Genomic DNA, 24,363 nt, shown 5'->3' on the forward strand with positions numbered 1-24,363 from the left:
GTTTGGTCCCAGGGCCCCAGAGCGTGCGGTGACGGCCGAGGGGTCGCCTTCCTCTGCCATGGGAGCTAGCGCGCTTCAGAGTTCAGTAAAAGTATCTTTTCCTCTGTTTAGTTAATAGAGACTGAGCTCCCAGTCCTTCTCGACTTTGGAATTGGCCATCTTTTCCAGGTCGGCCCAGCTCCGTGTTGATTCCACTTTGAGTCGCTCTGTGTGACCACCGCTGTGCCTTTCCAATCACGGAGACCCAGGTGGGATTAGCCAAGGAGTTGCCCTCGGTGTGACCGATGGGGGATGATGCTGGAGCTCTGGCCCTACACTGGCTGACGTCAGTGCCATTCTGCGTCTGTGCCCCTGTTGTTTTTAGGCTACCAACTTCATAAATGGGGGTAAAGGGAACTAATTTATAAAATAAAAATAACGTATCTTTGAATTTTTGTTTGATGAAGTTTGAGTTGGATTGACTGTGGAGCCACGAGAGAAGTAGGTGATGAGCGAGTGTCTGTACCTCACCTGACTCGTGTAAGAGCGGATAGGCTGACCGAAGTAACACATCGCCGATTTCCCCCCCGTATTTCCTTTAGAACTGAATTCCTGACGCTCGTGTTATTAGAGGGTACTTATAACTGTTCTCTCATTAGACATTGGTGTGTTTTTAAATAGGCAGGAACTGACTTGCCTTTGCTCTGCTCTCTCTCCTTTTCCCCCATTGAAATAAACAAAAAGCGGTACCGACTGGTTAATTAAAATTACAGGTAGGCTTGTAGGTTGCCCTTCCTATAACCCCGGTAAACAAGGGCAGTGTCAAGCGTCAAAGACCTTGGCAGTACAGGTGAGGCTGTACCCTCCTCCTGCCCTCTCAGGGGTGATTAGATAGTGGGGTCAGGAATACTGAGTTGAATGAACACGTGGTGCCAGATCCTGGAGAAACCAAGAGGGAGAAGTGGAATCTCATTGCTTCCCAAAGTGGGGGGAGCAGGCACACGAGCAGATTGTTAGAAATGCAGACTACCGTGTTCTACCTCAGATCAGAATTGGAAACTGAGGGTTTGGGACTCGGCAGCCTGTGTTTGTCAGAAGTGATTCTGATGTCTGCCTCAGTTTGAGAACCTCTGCTCTAGGAATTCCTAATCCCCAGTCACGCCACTGTGAGGGTGCCGTGTGCTGGAGACTGGACTTGTCTGCCTTTGAGCCGTCTTCTTAATGCACGTCCAACAGACAGGGCATGTGTGGGTATTCGGCACTGTTCTAGTTCATCTTTACTGTGGGCAGACACCATCGCAGTATAGGTACTGCCGAGTGAGAGCGAGATGGAAGCCCTCCGTAGGTTCCTGGAGATGGAAGCCCTCCATAGGTTCCTGGAGTTGGAAGCCCTCCGTAGNAAGTGGAATCTCATTGCTTCCCAAAGTGGGGGGAGCAGGCACACGAGCAGATTGTTAGAAATGCAGACTACCCTGTTCTACCTCAGATCAGAATTGGAAACTGAGGGTTTGGGACTCGGCAGCCTGTGTTTGTCAGAAGTGATTCTGATGTCTGCCTCAGTTTGAGAACCTCTGCTCTAGGAATTCCTAATCCCCAGGTCACGCCACTGTGAGGGTGCCGTGTGCTGGAGACTGGACCTGTCTGCCTTTGAGCCGTCTTCTTAATGCACGTCCAACAGACAGGGCATGTGTGGGTATTCGGCACTGTTCTAGTTCATCTTTACTGTGGGCAGACACCATCGCAGTATAGGTACTGCCGAGTGAGAGCGAGATGGAAGCCCTCCGTAGGGTCCTGGAGATGGAAGCCCTCCATAGGTTCCTGGAGTTGGAAGCCCTCCGTAAGTTCCTGGAGATGGAAGCCCTCCGTAGGTACCTATACCATCGTGGTATAGGTACTGCCGAGTGAGAGCGAGATGGAAGCCCTCCGTAGGTTCCTGGAGATGGAAGCCCTCCGTAGGTTCCTGGAGATGGAAGCCCTCCGTAGGTTCCTGGAAGCCTTCCGTAGGTTCCTGGAGAAAGGTGAGGTGTAGACTCTGCAGGTGCAGGAGGAGCTGTCTTGTGACGGGATGCGGGGCACAGATGGGGAACATTAGAAAGTTTCCTTGATAAAGCTCGCCAACTTCCCAAGTTTTCATAGGAGCAGTATCCTCTGTGATACAAGACTTCTTATGTGGTGACATTGTCTGTGCCCCATGGACATTGCCTTCTCTGGCCTGGATAGTTAAATAGATTGAGCAGATTTCTATTTCTGCTGGAGTATAAAATATCGCTTAAATAATAGAGTTACACTGTATGGTTTTCAGAAGAACTTCTTCGGGGATGATTTAGCATTTAGGTCCCACGATCATTTAGGATCCATAGGACTTGTAAGATTGAAACCTGTGTTCAGCCAGCTCAGGATTCTGTCAGCAGGGCCCTGAAGGAAAGTTCTGGAAGGAGGATGTGGCTCTCTTCCCAGATGTTTTATGTTATATGGGAGAGCCGTTCGTATTTGCAGGCTTTCTTGATAGCCTTGTATGCGTCTGTTATTAACGTGCTCGCCCCTCCCAGAGAATGTCTGCCTGAACTACTACTTGGAATTCCTGTCTGTTTTACTTCTTTGGAGTTCTGGAAGCTTGTAACTCTTTGTGCAAACCAACGTACATAAGCATTTAGAGTGGATAGCACTTTTGCAGGCAGGAGTGAATTCTGTGGTCAGTGAATGTACAAGCAATGTTAGAGAGAAATTGGTCTGTGAAAACGTATGGCTTCTGGGTTATGCTAATTATTCGTTGAATAAGTAGGATAGCTGCTTAAGTATTTAAGATGAGTGAAGACTGATGACATGGAATTTAATTGTGTGGTAAATTTGAAAGTAACCGTTTTTATACTGAGGCTATATTGTCATATGGATTTACTGCCCATGGACATTCTTCGGGGACCTCTTTTTTAATGAATTAAATGCATACAAAAGGCTTTGTGTGTGCGTATGTGTGTGTGCGTGCTAAAGAAATGTGTTTCCAGGTAGAATTTTTGTTCATGGAACCATGTCTGGGACTGTGCTGGGAGGTAGTGGGGAGATGATTCATGTCATAGATTTGCATTCAGCCAGAGGGTGAATCTCAGGGGTATTTAAAGTTTATATGAAGCGAACTGGAGTTACATGGCTTTGGCTTGAGTATGTGCCATATATGCTTATAGTTATGTAGGATCCTTAAAGTTAGGGCCCTTAAGGATCTGGGTTATTGCCTACTGCTTTACGTGGGGCTGGTCCTGGGGTGGTAACAAATGTGACTAGTCAATAAAGGTTGAAGAAAAGGATTAAAAGTACCTCTGAACTATCATGACAATTTGAAATTAGTGATGTATGCAATTGTGTTTGATATAATGGTCTTGTTTGCCTGAAGGTTTCCCTGATGTTATTGCGTATTGAGAGACAAAACCACCATACTACTTGAAGACAGTCCGTTTTAACTTTGTCGTTCTAGTCTGAGAAGTGCATGTCTCTGGATCGATGGATTATTTTGGGGTATTCACTTACATTAAGGCAGTAAACCCCCTGAACTTTGCAAACACTCTGAGGCTGTGGCATCCTTCCCATGTGTGTGTACGTGGTTTGTGAGTGTGTGTGCATGTGACCCCCACATTCCTGAATGACTTTTTCAGAAGAGAGACTCTTGTGCAAAGGTCTCGTCTCAGCCGTTTGGAACATGGATGGGTACTTTCTCTCACAAACACTCGGATTTGAATTGCTCCCTCCCTCGAATATGTGCGTGGGACAACCCTTGAGGTCTTTGGCAGAATGGATTCTTAGAACCTCCTAAAGGGATAAGAAAGGAGGTGCTGTGGCCTGGTAGTTAAACATTACTCATTGCCACAGGCCCCCAGCCAACAGGACGTTGAACGTAGATACTATGGAAAGTAAGATACTCCCTTTCACTCCACTTAGTGTGTTGTATACCTTTCTTTAAAGGCTCTTTGAGACCTTTTTACCCTCATACTTACCCTCTGGCTGTTAAATCAGAGATTCCTGTTTAAGTTTTAAATGTCGTCCCCTGCCCCACGTACTTAATAGGCACACATACGATATTTTTAACTTGGATTTTCTAATTGCTGCCATTTGGGCCCATTTCCGGAGCAGGGGGGAACCCACTAGCTCTGTCACCTTCCAGTCTCAGCATCCCAGCTAAACAGTAACACATCTCTCTTACTTGGAATAATATATGAGAAATGAGAGGAAGGAAAAAATCACTTGTGGTCTCATTAATGCAGTAATAAACACTATTTTATAGTTTGGTATATTTATAGTGCAATAGTTTTATTTGCTTTTATAGTTGTAATATACAATTTTTTCAACTTTTTAAAGGCAACTAAAGTTCATTAATACCATTTTAGTGGCTGCATAGCATATCGTGTGTACACATATATATTAGGACATCTTTTCCTTATTCATGAAATGAGGATGCGAACATCCTCCTTGGCAGGACTGTTTGAGGGATTAGAGATGGTGTCTACATACGGCCCCAAGTACAATGCTGTTCACCCAGGAAGTGCTTGATCACTGTTACAGGAAGTTATTACTTCTGTTCCTAAGGCATTCCCTGCATTTCAGATCGTCTTAGAATAATTGTAAACCTTGATGAGCTGCTTTGGTTCTTAATATACACAGCCAGTTCCGTGTAGGCAACATACCTGCATTACGTACATTCATCTGACTTTGGTTTCTCGGGGGGGAGGGTAGACAGCCTCTTTGAGGGCCCCTCCTCATCTGTCCCCTGCCACCCACTTTTTTGACCACCGCCGTGGGTGCCCGCCCCAGTCCGTTGTATCTGGTGGACACTCGGTGACTATTTGGGGGAATTAAATCAATTATTAGTTTCTGAAAAGGGAAGTTTTGTTTTGCTTTCCCTTCCCTTGTGGCTTTGTGAGCTGCTCTCTGCTCTGTTAAAGCATTACTAGAAGTGTTTTCTTAACCTTCGGTAGTTGCATGTATATGGGGAAAAAACAGAATATGCTAGAGATAAGGGCAAGTTGTAACTATCGCTTCCTTTGGCAACAGTATGAACATCAGTAATTTGTAGGTGAAACAGTTTTCTAGCGACAATACGAAATGAACGATAGTTACACTATTGCAACATAAGAAAACATTGGTTTTAAACAGTCTTTTTTTTTTTTTTTAAACAAACTCTAGATTAAATCTTTTCAGGGGCTGTTGCATGTCTACCTAGATACAAAGAAAACTATGTACGTGTGTTAGAGACAGACAGATGGTCATGCAGGTACTCAACCCCGCCCCCCCCCAGTGCCTCCTCCGGGCTCCCAGGGTTCTTTCTGACCCAAGTTTGGGACCTCCCGAGAGCCCTGGTCGTAGATGGTGAGGGACCAGGAGAGAGTCAGTCTTGACTAGCAATTTCAAGGCTCAGATGACAGGGAAGGTTTTAGGATAGGGGTAGGCCACTAGTTGCTCCCAACAACAAAATCATAACTGAAGTATCGAAAAGTAGATTTTTTTTTTAGTAGTTTCACAGAATACGCCTAAGCTGTAAAGTTTTAATGCCTCCCTTAACCTACCTCGAACCAGCGTAAGAATTCATTTGCCTGTAAACTGACCCATGGCTGTCTTGTATTTGTTGAAAGATTGCATAGAGTAACTCATTGCCATTATTGGTGGCGAGTGATATATTTCAAAGCATATTTCATACCTTTCATTAGGGCTCAAGGGTTGGAATGTATATGCATATTCTTTCAAAAGTCTTCAGTACTCATCTATTTTAAGGCAATTTGCTGGGTAGAAAAATAATTTTTGAGGCTCTCTTGGGTTTGTTACGGTAATGCAGACTAGCTGTGAGATTAACAGTTTCAGCGCCTTGTTGAAGAGTTTTTTATAGTCGAAACATATGTGTAACTACTATTGGTATTTTCATGACTTTTTTGCAGTTATAAAAATAGTACTTACTGGGGCACCTAGGTGGCTCAGTTGGTTAAGCAGCTGACTTTCAGTTCAGGGTCCTGGGATGGAGCCCCAAGTAGGGCTCCCTGCTCATCGGGGAATCTGCTTCTCCTTCTCCCCCTGCCCAAGTGCATGCATGCTCTCTCTCTCTCAAATCTTTTTAAAAAAAAAAAAAGTATTTGCTCACAGTAGAAAATTTAGGAAAAAAGCTACAAGGAAGAAAATAAACATAATTCATAAACCTATCTAGAGAGAACAACTATTAGTTTTAGCTAAGTTTTTTCTTAATTATTTTCATATGTATGTAGAATTTTTAGATCCTGCTTATTCCTTAATGTTATACCATAATTTTCTCCCACTTACAAATACTATTTGGAAATATGATTTTCAGGGCTTTAATATTCTAGCACATATGATACCACAGTTTTTTCAATCATTTCTCTATTGGACTGAAAGATTCCTTCTAGTTTCTTTTTATATATGATACTGTAATGAATATCTTTTGTAGGTAAACATTTGCTTGCATGTCTCATTATTTCTTTGGGATTAATCCTTAGAAATAGATTTGTTGAATTAAAGGCATCAACCTTTTATACTGGATACCTCCTGCCATGTTGCTTTTCAGAAAATTTGGAATCATTTCTTTCCAGGAGTATTCAGACGTCTGCCTCTTCAGAAAGCATCTTTGACAGCTTGTTAGACTAAAAAGTTCAGTTCCAACAATATTGCTGGATTCATGTGTTTTAGTCTGTCACGCATTCTAGGTAATATTTTTCTTTATTTTGTGCTGTTTATTACAGATGTCAGTAATTTATGCAACACTGGCTATAGTAGCCAGCAGTTGAAAAGAATGAGGAAAACCTTCAACACATAGGTTTTCCAATGAGACTTTCTCTGGGTCAGCTAAGTCTCTATGCGTCAGATACATCAGGTAGTCAAAACAAATTTGATCTACAGCACGATGTAATATACTACATTAGGCCTCTGTTCTTGGCTAATAGGGAAAGAGGACACAGCCCTTTTACAGGCTGTCCCAGTGGCATATTGAGCAACATCATGTTACAGGAAGGAATTATTGCTTCCTTCAGGCTATGGTTGTGGTGTTCCCCTTAGGAGGAAAAAATGGTAGAGAAATGAAGACCTTTCTCATTGTTCCTCTGATCTCCAAATATCTTGGAAGGACACTTTAATGGTTGGGGGACAAGGCAGTGTCACTCCAACCTGGCCGCAGCCTGATCGGAACCCATCTCCAATGCTCTGCCTAATGCAGGCAGCTCTCTGCCCTCCGGCTGCCTCTAAAATACATGGATCTCAGCAAAGCCTGTTTAGTCTGACCAAAATAAGTAAGTAATCTGTGCAGAAGGATTCGCCTGTACACATTCGTGTTCTTGCTAGACCATTTGAGCCAGTCAGGTGGTGCGAGTCCAGCATCCCTCCGTGAATGTTGCCTCAGGCTGATGGTCCTCATCCACGGTGGCCTGGAGGTTGAGCAGTGGGCAAGCTCAGAAGGTCTTCTGTCCATCTCTCCCTGAGAAATGGCCGTGTCTGCACTGTTGCTGCTTACTGGTGACAAAGGTGGAACGAGACCCATCTCTGAATTCTTGTCTCTGAATTTCAGTGCTGGGCTCCATGCTGAGAATGAACGGGACAACAGTTTCAGTGCTCTTTGCTCTGTAGTTCTGCAAGATCAGGGTGGGCTTGTGACGAAGGTTTCTTGGTGACTTGTCATGACAGAGCAGGTCCTTGTGGATTTTTTCATTGAGCATCTTGGCGTTTGTTAAGACTCCTTAAGATTTCGTTCCACTTCACAGGATCTGTCTGCTAGTGATCAATTTGCTGTGGTTTCTGGTGTCTCCTATGTGCAAGATACGGTGATGACCCGTTTCTGTTTCTTCCTTCAAAAGTCGTCATCTGTGCACAGATGAGGGGTCTTGTTTGTGAGTGAACAGCCTGAATCTCCCAGGTCGTTTTCTCTTTGAACTTTACGTATGCAGTAAAAATGCAGAGGAACCCAAGAGCCTTTGGGATGCATTTTGTGGTTTGCCCAGTTGAGACATACAGATTTGGAGGCCAGTTCTAACTTTCACACTGCTTGTGTAAATTACACTCCGTCATTAGAACACAACATAGCCTTTGCTGTATGCCCTTGCAGACTTAGATACAATGCATCATCGTGGGCAGGACACAGAAGATTCCAGCGCCTCTCTTGCGATGGCCTAAAACTTTGAGAGCTGTGTAAAAGGACTTTGGTTATGAAGTCAAGGCCGTAGGTGGTGCCTTGGAATTCCTGGACTTCTCCATGGGTGATGTTGCCGGCCCAGTAAGGGGTGAAAGCCCCAGGCCCGTTCTGCAGCAGGAGCCTGCACAGGGTCATCTCGGCCGGAAGGGTGGACGTTGGCGTTGACTCCTCTCCTGACCACCTTACCACCTTCAGTAAGCCACCCAGTGTTTGCAGCACACCTTCGGGCTGCTCCCAGTCCTTTGTTTTTTATCCTTACTGCCTCTGCGTTTAGACTTTCTCAGTCCTCGGTGCAGAAGCCTTCCAGCTGGTCCCTCCACCTGCCCGTTCATCTCCTTGTCATGAGTCTGGTCAAAGAAACTTCCCTTTCAACAACCGCATGGTGATAGTGATGTCATGGTGGAGGCAGTTAACATTTATTGAGTGCTAACTGTATACCAGGTACTATTGATATCTCAATCCTCCTAACAGCCTCCTTACAAAAGGAAGAACTGCTAGTCTCCCCATTACACGAATGGTAAAACTGAGGCACAAAGAGGCTCTAGGAGTTTTCCACAGTCATGCAGCTACAAATGAGGGGGGCCAGGATTGACCCTCCAGTGGCGATGGCCAGCTCTTCAGTTGCATCCAAGGCTCCCTGCGGTTTGAGCCAGGACTCCCTCTTCTGCCCAAGCCCTCCAGACTGCAGCTGTGCCAAACACCCTGGCTTCAGCCTGCCACTGGACCTTTGCTTATGTTCTCCCCTTTGGAGACATCTCACCTAGCTCTTGGTCCTCCATTCTTGGCCTCACAGATTTCCTCTCTGGGAGGTGTGCCAAGATTTCCCAGTGCGTGGAAATCCTGTGGGACGTTTGACAAATGCTGAATCCCAGGCCCCAGCCCTGGAGATTGTGATCTGGCAGGCCTGGGGTGGGGACAGGCACCCTGTTACAGGTAACCCTGGTGAGCACGAGGTCAGGAACCACGCTGTGGAGTGCTGTATTCCTGGGTACTCGGCACACCCTGTCTGAATCATTGCTTTGCTTCTCTGTGCCCCATTCGGATGGGGTAGGGAGAGTATCTTATTTCCTCTGCTTGCCTCCTTGCCTGGACTAGAGTAGGCAATCAGTAAGTAGGATGCTTAAATCCTGCTATCAATTTGTTGTCTCCTTCTACGGCTGAAAAGAAAGAAGGTAGTGCCTAAAGCACTTTACTGTGCAGAGAAGGCTGAAGGTCTGTGAAATAGAATTTCTCTTCTAATCCACAAAGAATTGAGCTGCTTAGAAAGTAATGTTCATGCTGGCCCTGAGTTGTCCTACACACCAGCCATTAGGACCGGAACTAGTTGCCAGGAGTGAATTCTGAGCTCTGCTGTAAATAGCTAGGAGCAGTTTGTCTCCCCCCAGATCGCCAGGGGGCTGCCATGCAGTGTGAATAAACGGGGAAGCATGGAGCTCAGTGTGCTGTGGTTCCAGCCCCCAGCTGGCACTAGGAGGTAATCAGGGGCAAATCAGATCTGCAATCACAGCAGAGGTGGGGGTCAGAAGGAGCAACAGAGAACCTCAGAAGTCTCGCAAGAGCAAAGAACAGAAGCATGATTACAGTGGCTGTCATTTGTAAGGCACTTGTACTGTGTCTGGTGTTGGGTGTGTACTGATATTAATACACAATTTTATCTGATCTCACAGTAACCGTCTGAGTTAAAAACTGTTCCCATTTCATTCATGAACAGTCTGAAGGTAAGAGTGGTTGTCTGAAGGTCAGAGAGTGGGTGAAACGGAGATTTGAGACGCCAGTGGAAATGGTCAAGGGCATCAAATGGAGAAGCACCCTGAGAGGAGGGAGGGTTGGTCTTCTTGCCTGTTTCCTTCCGTGCCCCACCTATTCTGTTTTGTTATTGTAAAAGAATTATTCATGGTTACCCACAACAACAACAAAATCTTCGAAGCACATATAATGAGTAACATGAAAACCAGAACTCTCTACACCTATTTCCACACCCTGTATCTACTGCCCACGCTGGAACCTTCTGAGCTGCTTCTGTGCCTTTCCTAAGCTTCCTAGCGGTCTAGGAGTGGGGAGGTACGTCTTCACTAAGCGTTAACCTCAGGACTGAGTTGGCCCTTTGTGGCAAAGGTATGGAATGTGTTGAGGATCTGAGAGGTAGAACTTGAGCCCAGAAGGTTCTTCCACAACTGCTGTCCTTATTGGAAGGCATATGTGGAGTCAACTGTGAAAAAGACTCTGGAAACTGAATTCTTTTTCCTTTCTCCACTCCTGCAAAACACCGTGTTCAGAAATGAAGGCCATCCAGGGATAGGAAACCTCACTACCAGCTCCTCCTCAAATGCTTGAGTCTTGTAAACCCCGGAGAGCCTTCGTCTCCTTGCCCTAGACTCACGTGCACCAACATACACATACATGTGCCCCTTTAGTTGGGCTTGTTGTTTAGGTAATAGGTTTTTTGTAGCAGGTAGATTCGTTAGAAGCTGGTAACATGTACAGGAAAATTTCAGCCCGGTGGTGATCAAGTGATTTCACATACTCAAAACTGTGGGCTTTACCCTTTATGCTCTGACAGAGTAAACCTCTTAGTAGAGATTAGGGCTTTATTCCCCATGTCTCCTGTATCTTTAGGTAGTCAAGCTGTATTTACTTAGGATGGACTTAGGCTGTAGTTATAATGAGTGATGAGAAGTGAGTTTGAATTGTTCGGCAGAATATTCTAACTGAACGGGACCGTGCGGTTCAATAGCTTTAAAAGTTTTATTGATTTATTTTTAAATACTAGACGGCGCGCTAGTGGGTGGGTGGGCAGGGGCAGAGGGAGAGAGAATCTCAAGCGCATGCTCCACTGAGCATGGAGCCCCAACTCAGGGCTCAGTCCCATGGCCCTGAGATCATGACCTGAGCTGAAAACCAGGAGTCAAGACGCTTAACCAACTGAGCCATCCAGGCGCCCCTAAAACTTTTTAATTACAGAACCCTGCCCCCCAAAAAATTCGAACATGGAAGCCCAATATATAAAACAGCCTAAGGGGGAAATGGCAGCCTGTCGTTTCCCGGAGATAGCCAATGCAGAAGAAGGGCTCTGTAGGCTAGGCAGTTTAAAAACCACTGACTGAGTCTAACCCCTTTATTTCGGAGATAGCAAAAAATGAGGTTCCGGGTGTTGAAGTGACTTGTCCGAGGTATACAGCTAGTTATTTTGGGGGTGTTGAGAAGATAAGATCTCGAGGCTTGGCTTTCCCCAGAGGTAGACACTCAGCCCAGGCGTCTTGATCCTCCTCCAGACATTAAGGCGGCAAAGGTAAAAATTAGGTCATCATCGCACTCACAGTACAAAATGTTTTCCAGCTTGGCAGAATGTTAGGAACGCCTGCCCCTAGATGGTCCTTCCAGCCAGCTCTGCTGGTGGTCAGCCGGCAGCACGTGGCAGCAAGGCTGTGTAGCACGCTCGCGGAGAGCTGGGTTCTGGGGCGAGCAGCTTGCATCCCTTACCCCCTCCCCTGCTCGCTGTTTCACCTTGGGCAAGCTGCTTGATTGCTCTCATTTTCTCGTCTGAAAAATGTGCCCACTTCATAAGCTTGCACAGGGGATCCGGTGAGCAATTGTAGGGACCTCGTGTGCGCCAGCACAGACTGGGTGCTTACTGGCGGTGGGGTGCTGGGCTTGTGGCAATTCATAAATGCCTGTTAATGGCCTTTGTTGTTTTAATCATTTGTTGTTGTTGTTTAGTCCTTTCCCCAGCTCACTGGCTCTTGTATTTGCCCCTAGTGGAGTCCTTGGAATGTAGTTGGTGCTCAGTAAGCTCTCATTGATGTGAATGGTACTGCTGTTCCATCAGAAAGGGAGGAAGAATGTGGAAGCTGCCCGGGTGACTCTCCTGCCCCCTCCCTTCCCACCGCCCACCACCCTTGAACTTACACCCTTGAACTTACTGTCTTGTCACCAGCCAGCTCATCCTATGTCCTACGCTCTGTCCCCTTGAACTTAACCTCTTACCATCCTTGTATCAGTTTGCACACTTTTGGATCTCTCTCCATGATGCACTGTCTTCCGGGGAGTTTCCTGGTTGACGGTTCATGCTGACACTCTAGGACCCACCTCGACCTGGATGAGCGCTCATGACATGCTCACACATGCCTTCCTGTCACAGCTGGGAGACCTTGTCCCACTCAGAGACCCCACTCTCAACTCCCAACTGCACGTGTCACTTACAGTGAACTATTCAGGGGATTCAAAGAGAAGCAAATAAACGATAGTAGAAGGATGTGCATGTTCTATTAAAGCAAACACTTGAGTCTTTATTGAGATTATGTAATAAGCAGCTGCCATGATAGCTGAGGGCCGTGAAAACAAGAGATGGCAGTCAGCAGAGTTTATGGTGTTCTCTGTAATAAAGGAGTGTGTGTGTGTGTGCGCGCGCATGTGAGTGCTCACGTACATCTCTGTGGCATGCTCAGAGCCTGTTTTTGAGATAACAGAGATATCAGACCTTGTGCTTTTTTAAGCAATAGCTTGGTGGCTGGAAATAGAAAATTAGTTTCTATAGCTGAAAAATACTCTTTTCAAATACTGCCTGGAACTGTGGTTCTGAGTGTGTGGTCCTTGGGTCAAGAGCATCAGGATCTCCAGGACTTAATTAGAAATACGAATTATAGATCTGTAGACCCCTCAGATCTGTTGCGGTGGGTCTTTGGGTTTGGGGCCCAACAATTTGTGTTTCAACCACACCCTTCCCCAAGTAGTTCTGATACGCTCAAATATGAGAGCCTCTGACCTTAGAAATTGCCTCCTGATTCATCACCCAGACCATGGTTCTAATTAGGAAGGTGTCCTTGGGGGACCTCAGGCCCGGATCAGGTTCTGGCTCTTGATTCGTCTTTATTCTGAGTCTGAGAGTGTCCAGATAAGAAGGAGGGAGGTACACTGGGTTTGATGTTCTTTAATCAAATAATCTCGATCTTTATGGATAAGAGGCAAAGGATTGACTAATTACCTTCTTTAAAAATATATACTGATAATGGAATGTAACTGAACAAATTCTGCTGGTTTTTCATTTTTTTTTTTTGAAGATGTGTTGTAGCTTCCATTAAGATGCATTTTTATGGGTCATAAATACTATATATACCAACGATATTTTTCACTGACTTTTGATTTCTGTTTTGGGTATTGAGCCCTGTTACTACCAAACTTTTAGTTTTTTCCACACCTTTCTCTTTCTTCAAAGGATTTCATGGCATATTTATTGAGGTACTGAATAAAAATCAATCTAAAGAATTTTATGAGGCTCTATGTAACCTTTGGAAATATCCTAGAAGTTGCAAAATAAGGGTTAGTAGTCATGGCCCCTAAAGGGTAATTTTCAAAGTGGCTAGAAATAAGTCATTAGTTATAGGTAATTAAATGAGTGAAAATTTGAGAGTTGAATACTTGAGAGCCCTATCTGTGATTTTCAGGATTTCCAGTGTGAAGCAAAAGAACCTAGGTTTTAAACCCTTAAAGAGTAGTAGTTTGACTAGATTTGAGGTATCCCAGACTCAATAAGACTAGAACATGTGAGTGGACTTAGACTCTTAGTAGAAAGTCTACAGTAAGTAGTCCTTTTAATATACTTCTTGCTAAAAGTGTTCAGTTAATCTAGCCTTTTTGAAATTTGTAACATTTGGCAGACTCTCTTGATTTCCTGCACTTCAGTTCTTTGGGGTTTGAGTTTTTGCTTTAATCTGTGTTGGTTTAGATGAACAATGCCTGTTTTACCTTCATTAAAGGAACAGTCATTTTTACCTATGCAGTGGAAACCAGAATATAAATAAGATGCAAACTAAATTTTTTGGCTAGATTTTGCTAGTCTGATAAAAATTTTATATGCCTTTTAATAATCTTGTAATCTTTTCAGAATCTGTTTTTAGGAAAAGAAATATGGCAGATTAGTTCTTTTGAATTTATTATCTTTAAAGTTTGTGTAGGGGCACCTGGGTAGCTCAGTCAATTAAATGTCTGACTCTTGATTTCGGCTCAGGTCATGATCTCAGGGTTATGAGATGGAGCCCCACGTTGGGCTCTGTTTTGGGCATGGAGCCTGCTTGAGATTCTCTCTCTCCCTCTCTCTTTGCCCTTCCCCCCCTAAAAAATAAAGTTAGTGTATGTTTCATGATATTTTTCCCTTTTTTTTTAAAAAAGATTTATTTATTTGAGAGAGAGCATGTGTGGGCAGGGGGAAGGGCAGAGGGAGAGAGAGAGAGAAGCAGACTCCCCACAGAGAAGGGAGTCTGATGGAGATGGATCCCAGGACTCCAAGATTAGGACCTCAAACAAAATGAAGATTTGGATGCTTAACTGACTGAGCCACCCAAGTGCCCCCTCCCCCTTTTAAAGATTTATTTAAGAGAGATTTTTGCTTTTAGGGACGCCTGTGTAACGCAGTCGTTAAGCGTCTGCCTTCGGCTCAGGGCGTGATCCTGGCGTCCTGTGATCGAGTCCCACATCGGGCTCCTCTGCTGGGAGCCTGCTTCTTCCTCTCCCGCTCCCCTGCTGTGTTCCCTCTCTCACTGGCTGTCTGTCTGTCAAATCAATAAATGAAAAATCTTTAAAAAAAAAAGATTTTTGCTTTTAAATAAGTATCATTGACTCTGGTTGGTAGAAACTTTTCTTATATATTTTCGTAGTAGGCATGTTGAAAATGTTACTACTTAATTTGTGGAATTTACATAAACTGGGTCATTAACTGATATTTGCATTTTCATTTAGGTTTTTGTCTTTCTTTTTGTATTTTTTAAATGAAAAGTATAATCCCATTAAATCTCAACTATTTTCTTACAGTGATCCATATGTGAAACTTTCACTGTACGTAGCGGATGAGAATAGAGAACTCGCTTTGGTACAGACAAAAACAATTAAAAAGGTAGGTGTCCATCCTTAATTAAACTTCATGTAAGTTGTAATTTAATCCAGTTAAAGTAAGTACTTTACCTCTGTAGAAGTTTATATTTTAAGTTTGGCAATATTTTTATTTTAAGCATCTCCTAGTACTAAATCTATAAATTTCACATAGAGCAAGCATTTCACTATTAATCCAAGATACCCATTCTGGCTTTTAGTTAACTGATTTGTAAAAGCAATATTCTTAAAATAAGTATTATTACAATTAGCAGGGTTTTTTTTTCCCTGCCAAGAATACAGTAAGGCAAGGATTTGTTCTTGTTGGCTTGTTATTTTTCATGAAGACATTTAAAATAATTTAAAATACATTAATGAAATGGAGTGATTTGTGTAATTGGTAGACACAAAAGGAATGGTTTAACTTGATGCAAATATCACCAAAGGAAGCAAAATATTTTGCTTAGTTACGTGAGAACAAATGAAAATATTAAACTATACATGTGTATCTGTTTTCTAAATCTTAATTACATGATTTCATTAAAGATGTTTCCATCATATTTTAATTCATCTATCACGTTTCCCTGTATGTGTGTATGCGTTAATGTGTGTAAATGTGAATACTCTATATTTGGGGTGTTTATTGAAGATGCATGTTTTTTATCCAAAGTACTGTTTTTCTCTGTGCTTCAGTGTTATTTATCAGTTACGCCTAGTTTCCCCTCACCTTTTGTGGGATAGATAGTCTAATACTTGGTGTGCTAATCATTTCCTGGAGAAGAGGATGGCTTTAAAAAATGCTAACTCTCCTGCCATTGTGCAGACACCTGAGCTCCTTGACCGGGTCATTCTGTGTAAGGAAGAGCCATTGTTGCTCGTCCTCCACCTGGCCTTGTGGGTGGCATTAAAAATCTGTTTTGCAAACAAGAGCCGGTGTTTTGATTAGTGGGGAAGACTCTTGCACAGCGTGGAGGCCATTGTTCCCGGAGTCAGGCGCTGTCCCTGCTTTGGCCGGCAGCGAGCTGGGGGCCCCCGCCTGGTAGGGCCAGCGCCCTGCAGCGCAGGCGAACCGGGGGACCTGGGCACCCGGAGGCGGAGGGAGCCCAGAACCACAGCCCCCCCGGAGCCGGGACTGGGGATACCGACATGGCTCTTCCTGCTCGGGGCGGGCCGCCGCCTCCCTCTTCTCCCGCGGAGCGGGGCTACTCTGTCTCGCCCGGAGCCTCCCGGTTAGTATTTCTGTGCTGCGCGCGCTCGCTCGGGTTGTTTTTGGAACTGCTCTACTCCTCCTGCCTCGTGGCCGGCCGCCGGGTCCTTGGTGCTCCGGTCGGTGCGCTCTACCCTCATCTGTCAATTGCCTCTTGCCCCGTGCATTTCTGGGCAGCCTGCGTGCCGGACTGCATCCAACCCCCGGCAGGCCCAGTCCTGCCCTGCCTCTCCGCCTGCCCCGCCTGGCACCTCTGCCTTCTCTCCTCTCTCCCCTTCTCACTCATTGTACCCCCGGCTCCATTCACAGCTCAAAGTATGAAGCCCCGTCCTTTTCGGGTTGGATTCCCTTTTGATTGTGGGTGGGCAAAGTGCTGATTTTTCAAAAATGCCAGTTCAGTGTTGTGTGAATTCTCTCTGTGTGGTTTCGTAGGATGCATTTGTGTTCTTTGTTTCTTCGTGGACTAGTATGTGAAAAGGATTAGATTGATAAAGGCAAATAGGGTTCAGACTAAAAAATAACCTGTAGCCTTTGGTGAGGTGGTGATTTTTCAGTCTGTAAGTAGGATTTTTGAGAGACGTATTTAAGAGTGTTATGCATGTCCAAATGCATAAACATGTATATATGGGTTCTTGCACAGTATCTGTTTCATCTTTGTTTCAAAGGATGCTTGGCAGCCCATCTTTTGTCCATACTGAGGACAAAAGTATCTCTTCCATATCCTTGTGAGATAGATACTTAGATAGATTGATATGGAGATGGATGGATGGATGGGCAGAGGAATGGATAGAGAGGAGGACCGAAGGATAGGGAGGTAAAGACTTTAAACACTGGTCATTTTGGGGAGAATTCTCTTTGATTTATAACTGGCAGGTTTTTTTTTTCATGAACTCTAATCTGATCATCAATATTATTATTTATAAAATATTCTTCATGAAGATTTCAGTATTTATATAAATAGTGAATACTTTCGCCTTTCTGCCACCTGCTTCCTTACTCTCCAAAACAGATTTGTGGTAGGTCAAGAGAAATGAATTCATTTCCTTCTTGATGAAATAATCATATGAATGTGAATTTCTTGAAGAATATCTTCATATTTTTCATGATGATGGCTCTTTGTAGGTCCCTGACATTATTCCTTTTGGTTGATAGCATGCAATTTATGGTTTCTTATCTGTGAATTATCTGTTTCATAAATACATCCCTTCCTGTCTAGTTTGGTTTGTAGAGTAGATTCAAATAATTGACTAAATGCTTTTTATTGCCATTTTGAATATCTCTTAGCTGTTATTTTTAATCACCAAAAAACGTTCAAGCAAATACGTGGACTGCATTGTACTAGTAACTGTTCATGTTTTAAAGACCGTAAAAGATATTACAAGATAATTTCTCTTCCAGACGCTGAACCCAAAGTGGAATGAAGAATTTTATTTTAGAGTAAGTTTTTCATTTTTTGGTAATAATTGTTATTGATAACTAGGTTGTTATCACAATAGATTCATACTGAGTAGAAGCTGTTAAATTTTTATGTGACATTCTTTTGAGAAATGGCTGCATAACTACCGTATGTGGCCTAAATTTTCAAAGACTGCCTAGTAGTAGCAAAATCTGGACTTATTTCATTTGGGGGTGTTTTAGAGAAGTTAAAAAAAAAAAAGTTACCCAAGTACCATATTTTAGCTTTTCTGCTCAAATTTTTCTTTAAAAATAAGGTAAAATAGAATTAAAACAATAAATTATTTCTATGAGACATGGGTTATGAATGATTTTAGAGATAAAGCAACAGAAGCAACATGATTAAAACGAAGTCTAAAAATTACCAGTCATGTTCTAGTTAGGAAGGAAGAGTTTTGTAATTAAAACATGTGTGAGTGTACAAGTGTAGTCTAAAACCATTTCTGGACTTTAGATATCACTAAATTAGGTAAGATTTCCTCAACCTTGCATGTTTAACGCCTAGAAGAGCTATATGTAAAAATGATAATTGTGTGAATTAATGGAGATTACTATTCAAGGAGTTTTTGTGGTGGTCGCTATATATTTTGCACTAAAATTTTGGAAATACTAAACTGCTCATCTGTTGAATGGAGAGAAAGGGTTCCCCCCCCCCTTAAAATGAATATACTTTGCCTGTATAGCTGTGATATTAAAAACTTCTTTACCTCCACAAATGCTCCAGATGAGATCTTCAGATTAGTGTAGATTCCCAAAGAACAGTACTACCATTACATCCATTACAGTTGGTCCTGATGTTTTTTCTTTCAATCGCAGTAGTATTTTATGTGCTCCTAACTTCGGTCACTATCTACGACATCTGTTTTCTGCTACGTTCAGAGCTGAAATACGGCACTGATACTTTAATGCTTGGTGGATCCTACCAGATGCATTTTAAATTACTTCATGAAGAATTGAAAAGCTAATGGGGGCGGATAGATGTTACTGGCCCTTAGTTAAGTCTCAAATACAGCTTTCCACTTGTAAAACTTCAAATTACTTAGACTCCTTTCAGTTTAACACCCGGGCCACATTTATGTAAATTTAGTACATCCAAGATTTTGTCAACTTATCTTGGCTATAGCAGTTCATAAACTCTTATTTTTCTTGGCTTAAAAAAAAAGGGGGGCTTGGTTTTATTTATTCCACAAATCTCAGTTGAGCACCTACTGTGTGCTGCTCCGAGCCGGGGCCTTGTGGATGCTTTGGTTAGCACAACCTTTACAGGGCTTCCAGACAGATACTAGATCCCCTGTCCATCTGCTTGCTCTGTCACTAAGCGGAGGGCAGGCCAAGGGGCCTGAAGCCCATGACACCCTCCGCGCTGTACTATCAAACTTTGTTTCCCTTTCCATGGTGAAGCAGCCCCGACTTAGTAACAATAGACCAGAATCCCATCTCTGGTTCAACCAGTTACTGCCTTTGTGACACTGGAACTCCAAGTGAAGACAGGCATTCGCTGGGAGGAGAGAGAAGTCCTCACTTGATAGGGCTGTTTCCATGCGGTGATGTAAATCAGAAAGCTTACTACCTTGTATCCCATGTGGTTGGTACTTAATAAATGATCATTGAGCCTGGGTGATGATTCTTGTCATTTTGGTGAAGTTTTGGTAAAGAGATAGAAGCAAAAAGACACTGAAAGCCCCCAGGAGCTCTGATCTCACAGTTGCTGGAAGTGGGGTGCATCTTTGATTTCTTCTAATTTCAAAGTGCGGGCTCTGGAGACAAGCAGGTCGGACCTGGTTGGGGGGTCCGGGTTGCCTCACATACTACTTACGGGCTCCTGGGCAGGTGACTTCACCCTCAGAGTTTCAGCTCCCCATTTGCAAAATTGGGGGGACAGTTATACACCATAGGTTGCTGTCAAGATTAAATGAGGTCATGCATTTTTGATATTTAATAAGGAGATAGTGCCCCCCAAATAAGCATACAATAGTAAATAGCTCCTTTTACTATTCTCTTCATTTTTGTTACTGCTGTTCTCATAATTATAGGCCTAAGAGATTGTCTCAGGTACTGACCTTTGTGACCTTTGTGAAGATGTCACCTTGGTCTCCATGCCTTTTGTAGAGGAGATTTAGAAACTCTCTAAAACTATTTAAAATTTTCTTTGCAGCCAAAAGCATCTTATTCTTCTAATACACCTAAATATGAAGCATAGAATAATCTAGAAATCAATAATAGAAAATGTGGCTTAGTAGACACAGGATTTCTAGAAGAGTGGCATGTTAATTATTTAGATGACACAAATGATCTGGGTGTGTTATAAAGCATTTCATTCTGTGTCTCTTATTTTATCTTTTGAATTATTTCTGCACATTTTTGAAAATACTGTTTTTGTCCCCTTTATAGGTAAACCCGTCTAATCACAGACTCCTGTTTGAAGTATTTGATGAAAACAGATTGGTAAGTGGGTCCCAGTTCTTGATTTTTGCTTCATTTTTTTAAAACTGAATTTTAAAGCAGTTATCAGTGTTGTGCTTCTGCCAGCACATATGCCCCCCGCCCCAAAAACTCTCTTTGTCCTATTACTATTTCATGATTCTAACAAATATATTTGTATGGCTAGGACAGAAAGTTTGTTTGTATACATGTATGTTTTAATCATAGTCAGTATTAGTGAAAATCACACTAGTGTTACGTCAAACCATATGCCTCTGCTCTTACGTTGGGAATACGCAATGTTAGGGAAACCTTTAAAGAGGCCATCATTCATGTAAACAAACCTTCAATAAAAGGCAGACTACAATCCTTTCACCCATTCAGTCATGAATCTATGATCATTCTCTTTAGGAAAACAAAATCTAATTAACAGTATATAGCAAAAAGTGAATCTATATTTAGCAGGCAAAATTAAGCTGTGTTTTAGAAAGGGTACTTTCTCAAGGGAAATTCATGGAAAGTACCTTTAAAGAACCAAAGATATGCCTGAGGCATAAAAATCATAGAAACATTTTACATATACATTGATAGATAGGTAAGATAGGGACATACTACCTATCTGTCTATATAATTAGGATTTCATTTCAAAAATGGAATTTCAGCATCACATCTGGCTTTAAAGCATTTTGGCAGAATCAGCTAACTAGAGTGTATTCATCGGGTACCCACAAACCAAGTATTCCAGCTGTGAATATGAGCATCATTATGTTCTCTGTAAGCCCTGAAGGAACTCTCAGAAGTGGTATTACAACTCCGAGTTGTCTGTTGTTAGTTGTATCTAGATTTACTTTCCATGACACTTGTGTCTATTTCTTGGTTAAAAGGAGTGTTCTTACTAAAAAAAAGAAGAAAAAAAAGAGAGAAATAGAGAGGCAAACCATAAAATAGACTCTTAATTATAGAGAACAAACTGAGGGTTGCTGGAGGGGAGGTGCGGGGCGGGCGGGCTAGATGGTGATGGGCTCAAGGAGGGCACTTGATGTGGTCAGCACCGGATGTTATACCTAAGTGATGAATCACTAAATTCTACACCTGAAACAAATGTTAACCTATCTGTTAACTAGCTAGAATTTAAATAAAATCTGGAAACAAAAAAGGAGAGTTCTTACAAACCCTTCTTGCTGCTGATTTCAGCTGAAACTCCCAAGATTTTTGAGTAGCTTAAACTTAATAGAATATATTTGGAGGAGCCTTATAATACACCTCGTGTAACTCCCTGTCCTTGCACATGAGACACGTGAGGTCTAGAGCCTTCACATAATTTAAGCACAGCAGCCAGTGGTAACACCACAGTGGAATCTGCTGTTCTCTCAAGTCCTCGGGCCAGTGGTGGTGAATAGCCAGGCCTTTTACGCTTATCAGGGAACTCGGGAGCGTAGTTCATCCCCTGGGCTTGGTCTTATTCTCCGAATTGGAAAGCCAACAGTTTCTGTCCTACTGTACTGATGCCTTTTCTGTTAACATATACGGGGTCTTGGTGGCTTCACGTTGAACTCACCGTTTTATACCTTGGGTGATAATGGGTAGTACCAAATAACGAAATCACTTTTGCTGTGTGTATGAAGTTATTTTCTTGTTACATTGAGTGAGAGATTCTGATGAGGGTGCAGTTCTTAGCGTTCCATCTCTTATCCAGCAAGTACTGCATTGGGCAGTGTTGAGTAGAGTAGAAGTCAGTCTCTGGAGACCTAGATGCATCTGCAGACTGACCCTTACTCCCTCATTAATTGAGTATAACAACATGCTTTCCAAGGTGAAGAGACCGTGAGATTCAAGGGAGGAATTCCTCTTGTCACATGAGTTGTAATTCATTATTTATTTTTTTTTTAGTAAGAGAAATTTGGTTAAAAAAAAAAAAAGTTTCCGTTTCTGTTACTAAAACGATGACTTCTGTTGAGATGACCTCACCGTGGACCCCAAGCTAGACTTCCAAACCCAAAAGGGCTTTGAATGCAGAGCTCTAAGAAATCCTGGGTGAATACACACTTTATCTGGGAAATTGTTGTTTTATGATCCTCATACCTAGCTCTGCCCCAGGCTATTTACAGAGTTTTTTGTTTCACCATTCATTGAAAACTCCGGGGGGGGGGTGCGTTGCTTCTCTTCATCCAGCTTAGACGCACATGACCTTACTGGTACTCGGCAGTTTGAGCATTTCAGCGAATGAGCTTCCACTTCTCTCGTGGAGATCAGTTTTGGCATTTAAAAACACATGTCTTTGGAAAACAGGTTTGCACGTATGTGAACACGGGGTTAATCCTCCACACCCTCAATTCTAGAGCTGTTGACAAAGTCATGCTTGGTGGATTTTAAAATAAACTTTTTGTCACTCTGCAGCTTTTGGTATTTTCCCCTCCCATTTTTTTTTTTTTTAACTCCCTCCTAAATAAGCTGCTTTGTTAAATCACGGATGTTTCTGGGTCATGGAAAATAGTAAGCTTGAAAGAATATATCCAAGTTGACCACAAATCTGATGACAGTTTTTTGAACATGGACCTTTATTACTTGGGTCCTTTTTGGCCCTTCACAAAAATGGTAAGATTCCATGCCTGTGATAATATTGCTGACTTCTCCCTGGAAAACAGTCAGCTCTGGGCAGCCTTCTTTCTGTATGGTATTTAAGTTAACTCACTACGAAAACCACATTCACACCCTTCCTCAATTTTCCTTCCTTTTTTGGCGGGGATGGGGGCGGGGTGTGGTGGTGGTTCTTTTCTCCTGTCTGGCGTATAGGAGAGAATGTTTTCTCCAGCTGGGCTCCTTTTCTCTGGTACTTCTGTCTGACAGTCATATTATGAGTGAGATCGCCACACACACACCCCTATTAAATGAAAAATACAGTAGTAGGAGGCAGACAGCTAACTGCCGGTGTTGTGAGTTGTGCCTCCCTCCACTTAGCTATTTTGTTACTTGTAGATCATGGTCTAATTATTTAGCATTAAAGGGACACTCATTCTGTGGGGTGTGTAATCATATTTATAGTACCTTTTATTAGTTTGCATTCCGTCGTGGTAGTGTGGTGATATCATAAATAACAGAGAAACATAATATCCAATGCCTGTGAAAGGGTTTTCTTGCAGCCAGGGCATTTTTCCTTGTCGGTGCTTGGTCTGCTAGGGGAGGTGGGGGAAATACGGTGTATGCTCATGTGTTCAGTGCCGGCCCTCGGGCATTGGTTAGGGAGTCCGAGTGCCCTGCCTCGTTCGGAAAGAACTNTGTATGGTATTTAAGTTAACTCACTACGAAAACCACATTCACACCCTTCCTCAATTTTCCTTCCTTTTTTGGTGGGGATGGGGGCGGGGTGTGGTGGTGGTTCTTTTCTCCTGTCTGGCGTATAGGAGAGAATGTTTTCTCCAGCTGGGCTCCTTTTCTCTGGTACTTCTGTCTGACAGTCATATTATGAGTGAGATCGCCACACACACACCCCTATTAAATGAAAAATACAGTAGTAGGAGGCAGACAGCTAACTGCCGGTGTTGTGAGTTGTGCCTCCCTCCACTTAGCTATTTTGTTACTTGTAGATCATGGTCTAATTATTTAGCATTAAAGGGACACTCATTCTGTGGGGTGTGTAATCATATTTATAGTACCTTTTATTAGTTTGCATTCCGTCGTGGTAGTGTGGTGATATCATAAATAACAGAGAAACATAATATCTGATGCCTGTGAAAGGGTTTTCTTGCAGCCAGGGCATTTTTCCTTGTCGGTGCTTGGTCTGCTAGGGGAGGTGGGGGAAATACGGTGTATGCTCATGTGTTCAGTGCCGGCCCTCGGGCATTGGTTAGGGAGTCCGAGTGCCCTGCCTCGTTCGGAAAGAACTGTCCCGTGAATTTGATGCGGTCTAGATTTATAGCAGCATGGCTTGGACTGTGTTTGCTGCCTTAGTCAGCTGTGAGANTGTCCCGTGAATTTGATGCGGTCTAGATTTATAGCAGCATGGCTTGGACTGTGTTTGCTGCCTTAGTCAGCTCCCTGCTCCCTGCTGGGGCCACTCCTGTCTGATGGAAAAGCAGCAGCTGGGAAGGTGCTGTTTCAGGCTCTTGCTGTTTAAAAAAAAAAAAAAATGAGAGCGAGAGAGGGGGGAAAACTCCAGTAAGTCCACAAGCTGGCATTGGAGGGGGAGACCGCGGTCATGTGGTTCTGGCCATCCTACCCTCTGTCACAGTGCGGATGAGAGCTTTTTGCTCTTATCCAATCATGCCTGGAATGC

The 24,363-nt window shown here is 43.2% G+C and overlaps 1 protein-coding gene across 4 annotated transcripts in view; it reads left to right on the top strand.

Annotated features, from left to right (window-relative positions):
* Positions 1 to 24,363, top strand: part of NEDD4L (NEDD4 like E3 ubiquitin protein ligase) — a 339,881-nt gene that overhangs the window by 176,290 nt on the left and 139,228 nt on the right. For 3 of the 4 annotated variants that reach the window (XM_034642726.1, XM_034642727.1, XM_034642728.1), the window contains exons 3-5: positions 14,951 to 15,032; positions 17,613 to 17,651; positions 20,061 to 20,114. In XM_034642726.1, coding sequence (XP_034498617.1) covers positions 14,951 to 15,032; positions 17,613 to 17,651; positions 20,061 to 20,114 — 175 coding nt within the window. Of the gene's footprint in view, positions 1 to 14,950; positions 15,033 to 15,955; positions 16,237 to 17,612; positions 17,652 to 20,060; positions 20,115 to 24,363 lie in introns of those variants that run through there. The other variant, XM_034642729.1, reaches the window with a different exon arrangement.

This window comes from Ailuropoda melanoleuca, chromosome 14, assembly GCF_002007445.2.
Source record: "Ailuropoda melanoleuca isolate Jingjing chromosome 14, ASM200744v2, whole genome shotgun sequence".
NCBI lineage: Eukaryota > Metazoa > Chordata > Mammalia > Carnivora > Ursidae > Ailuropoda > Ailuropoda melanoleuca.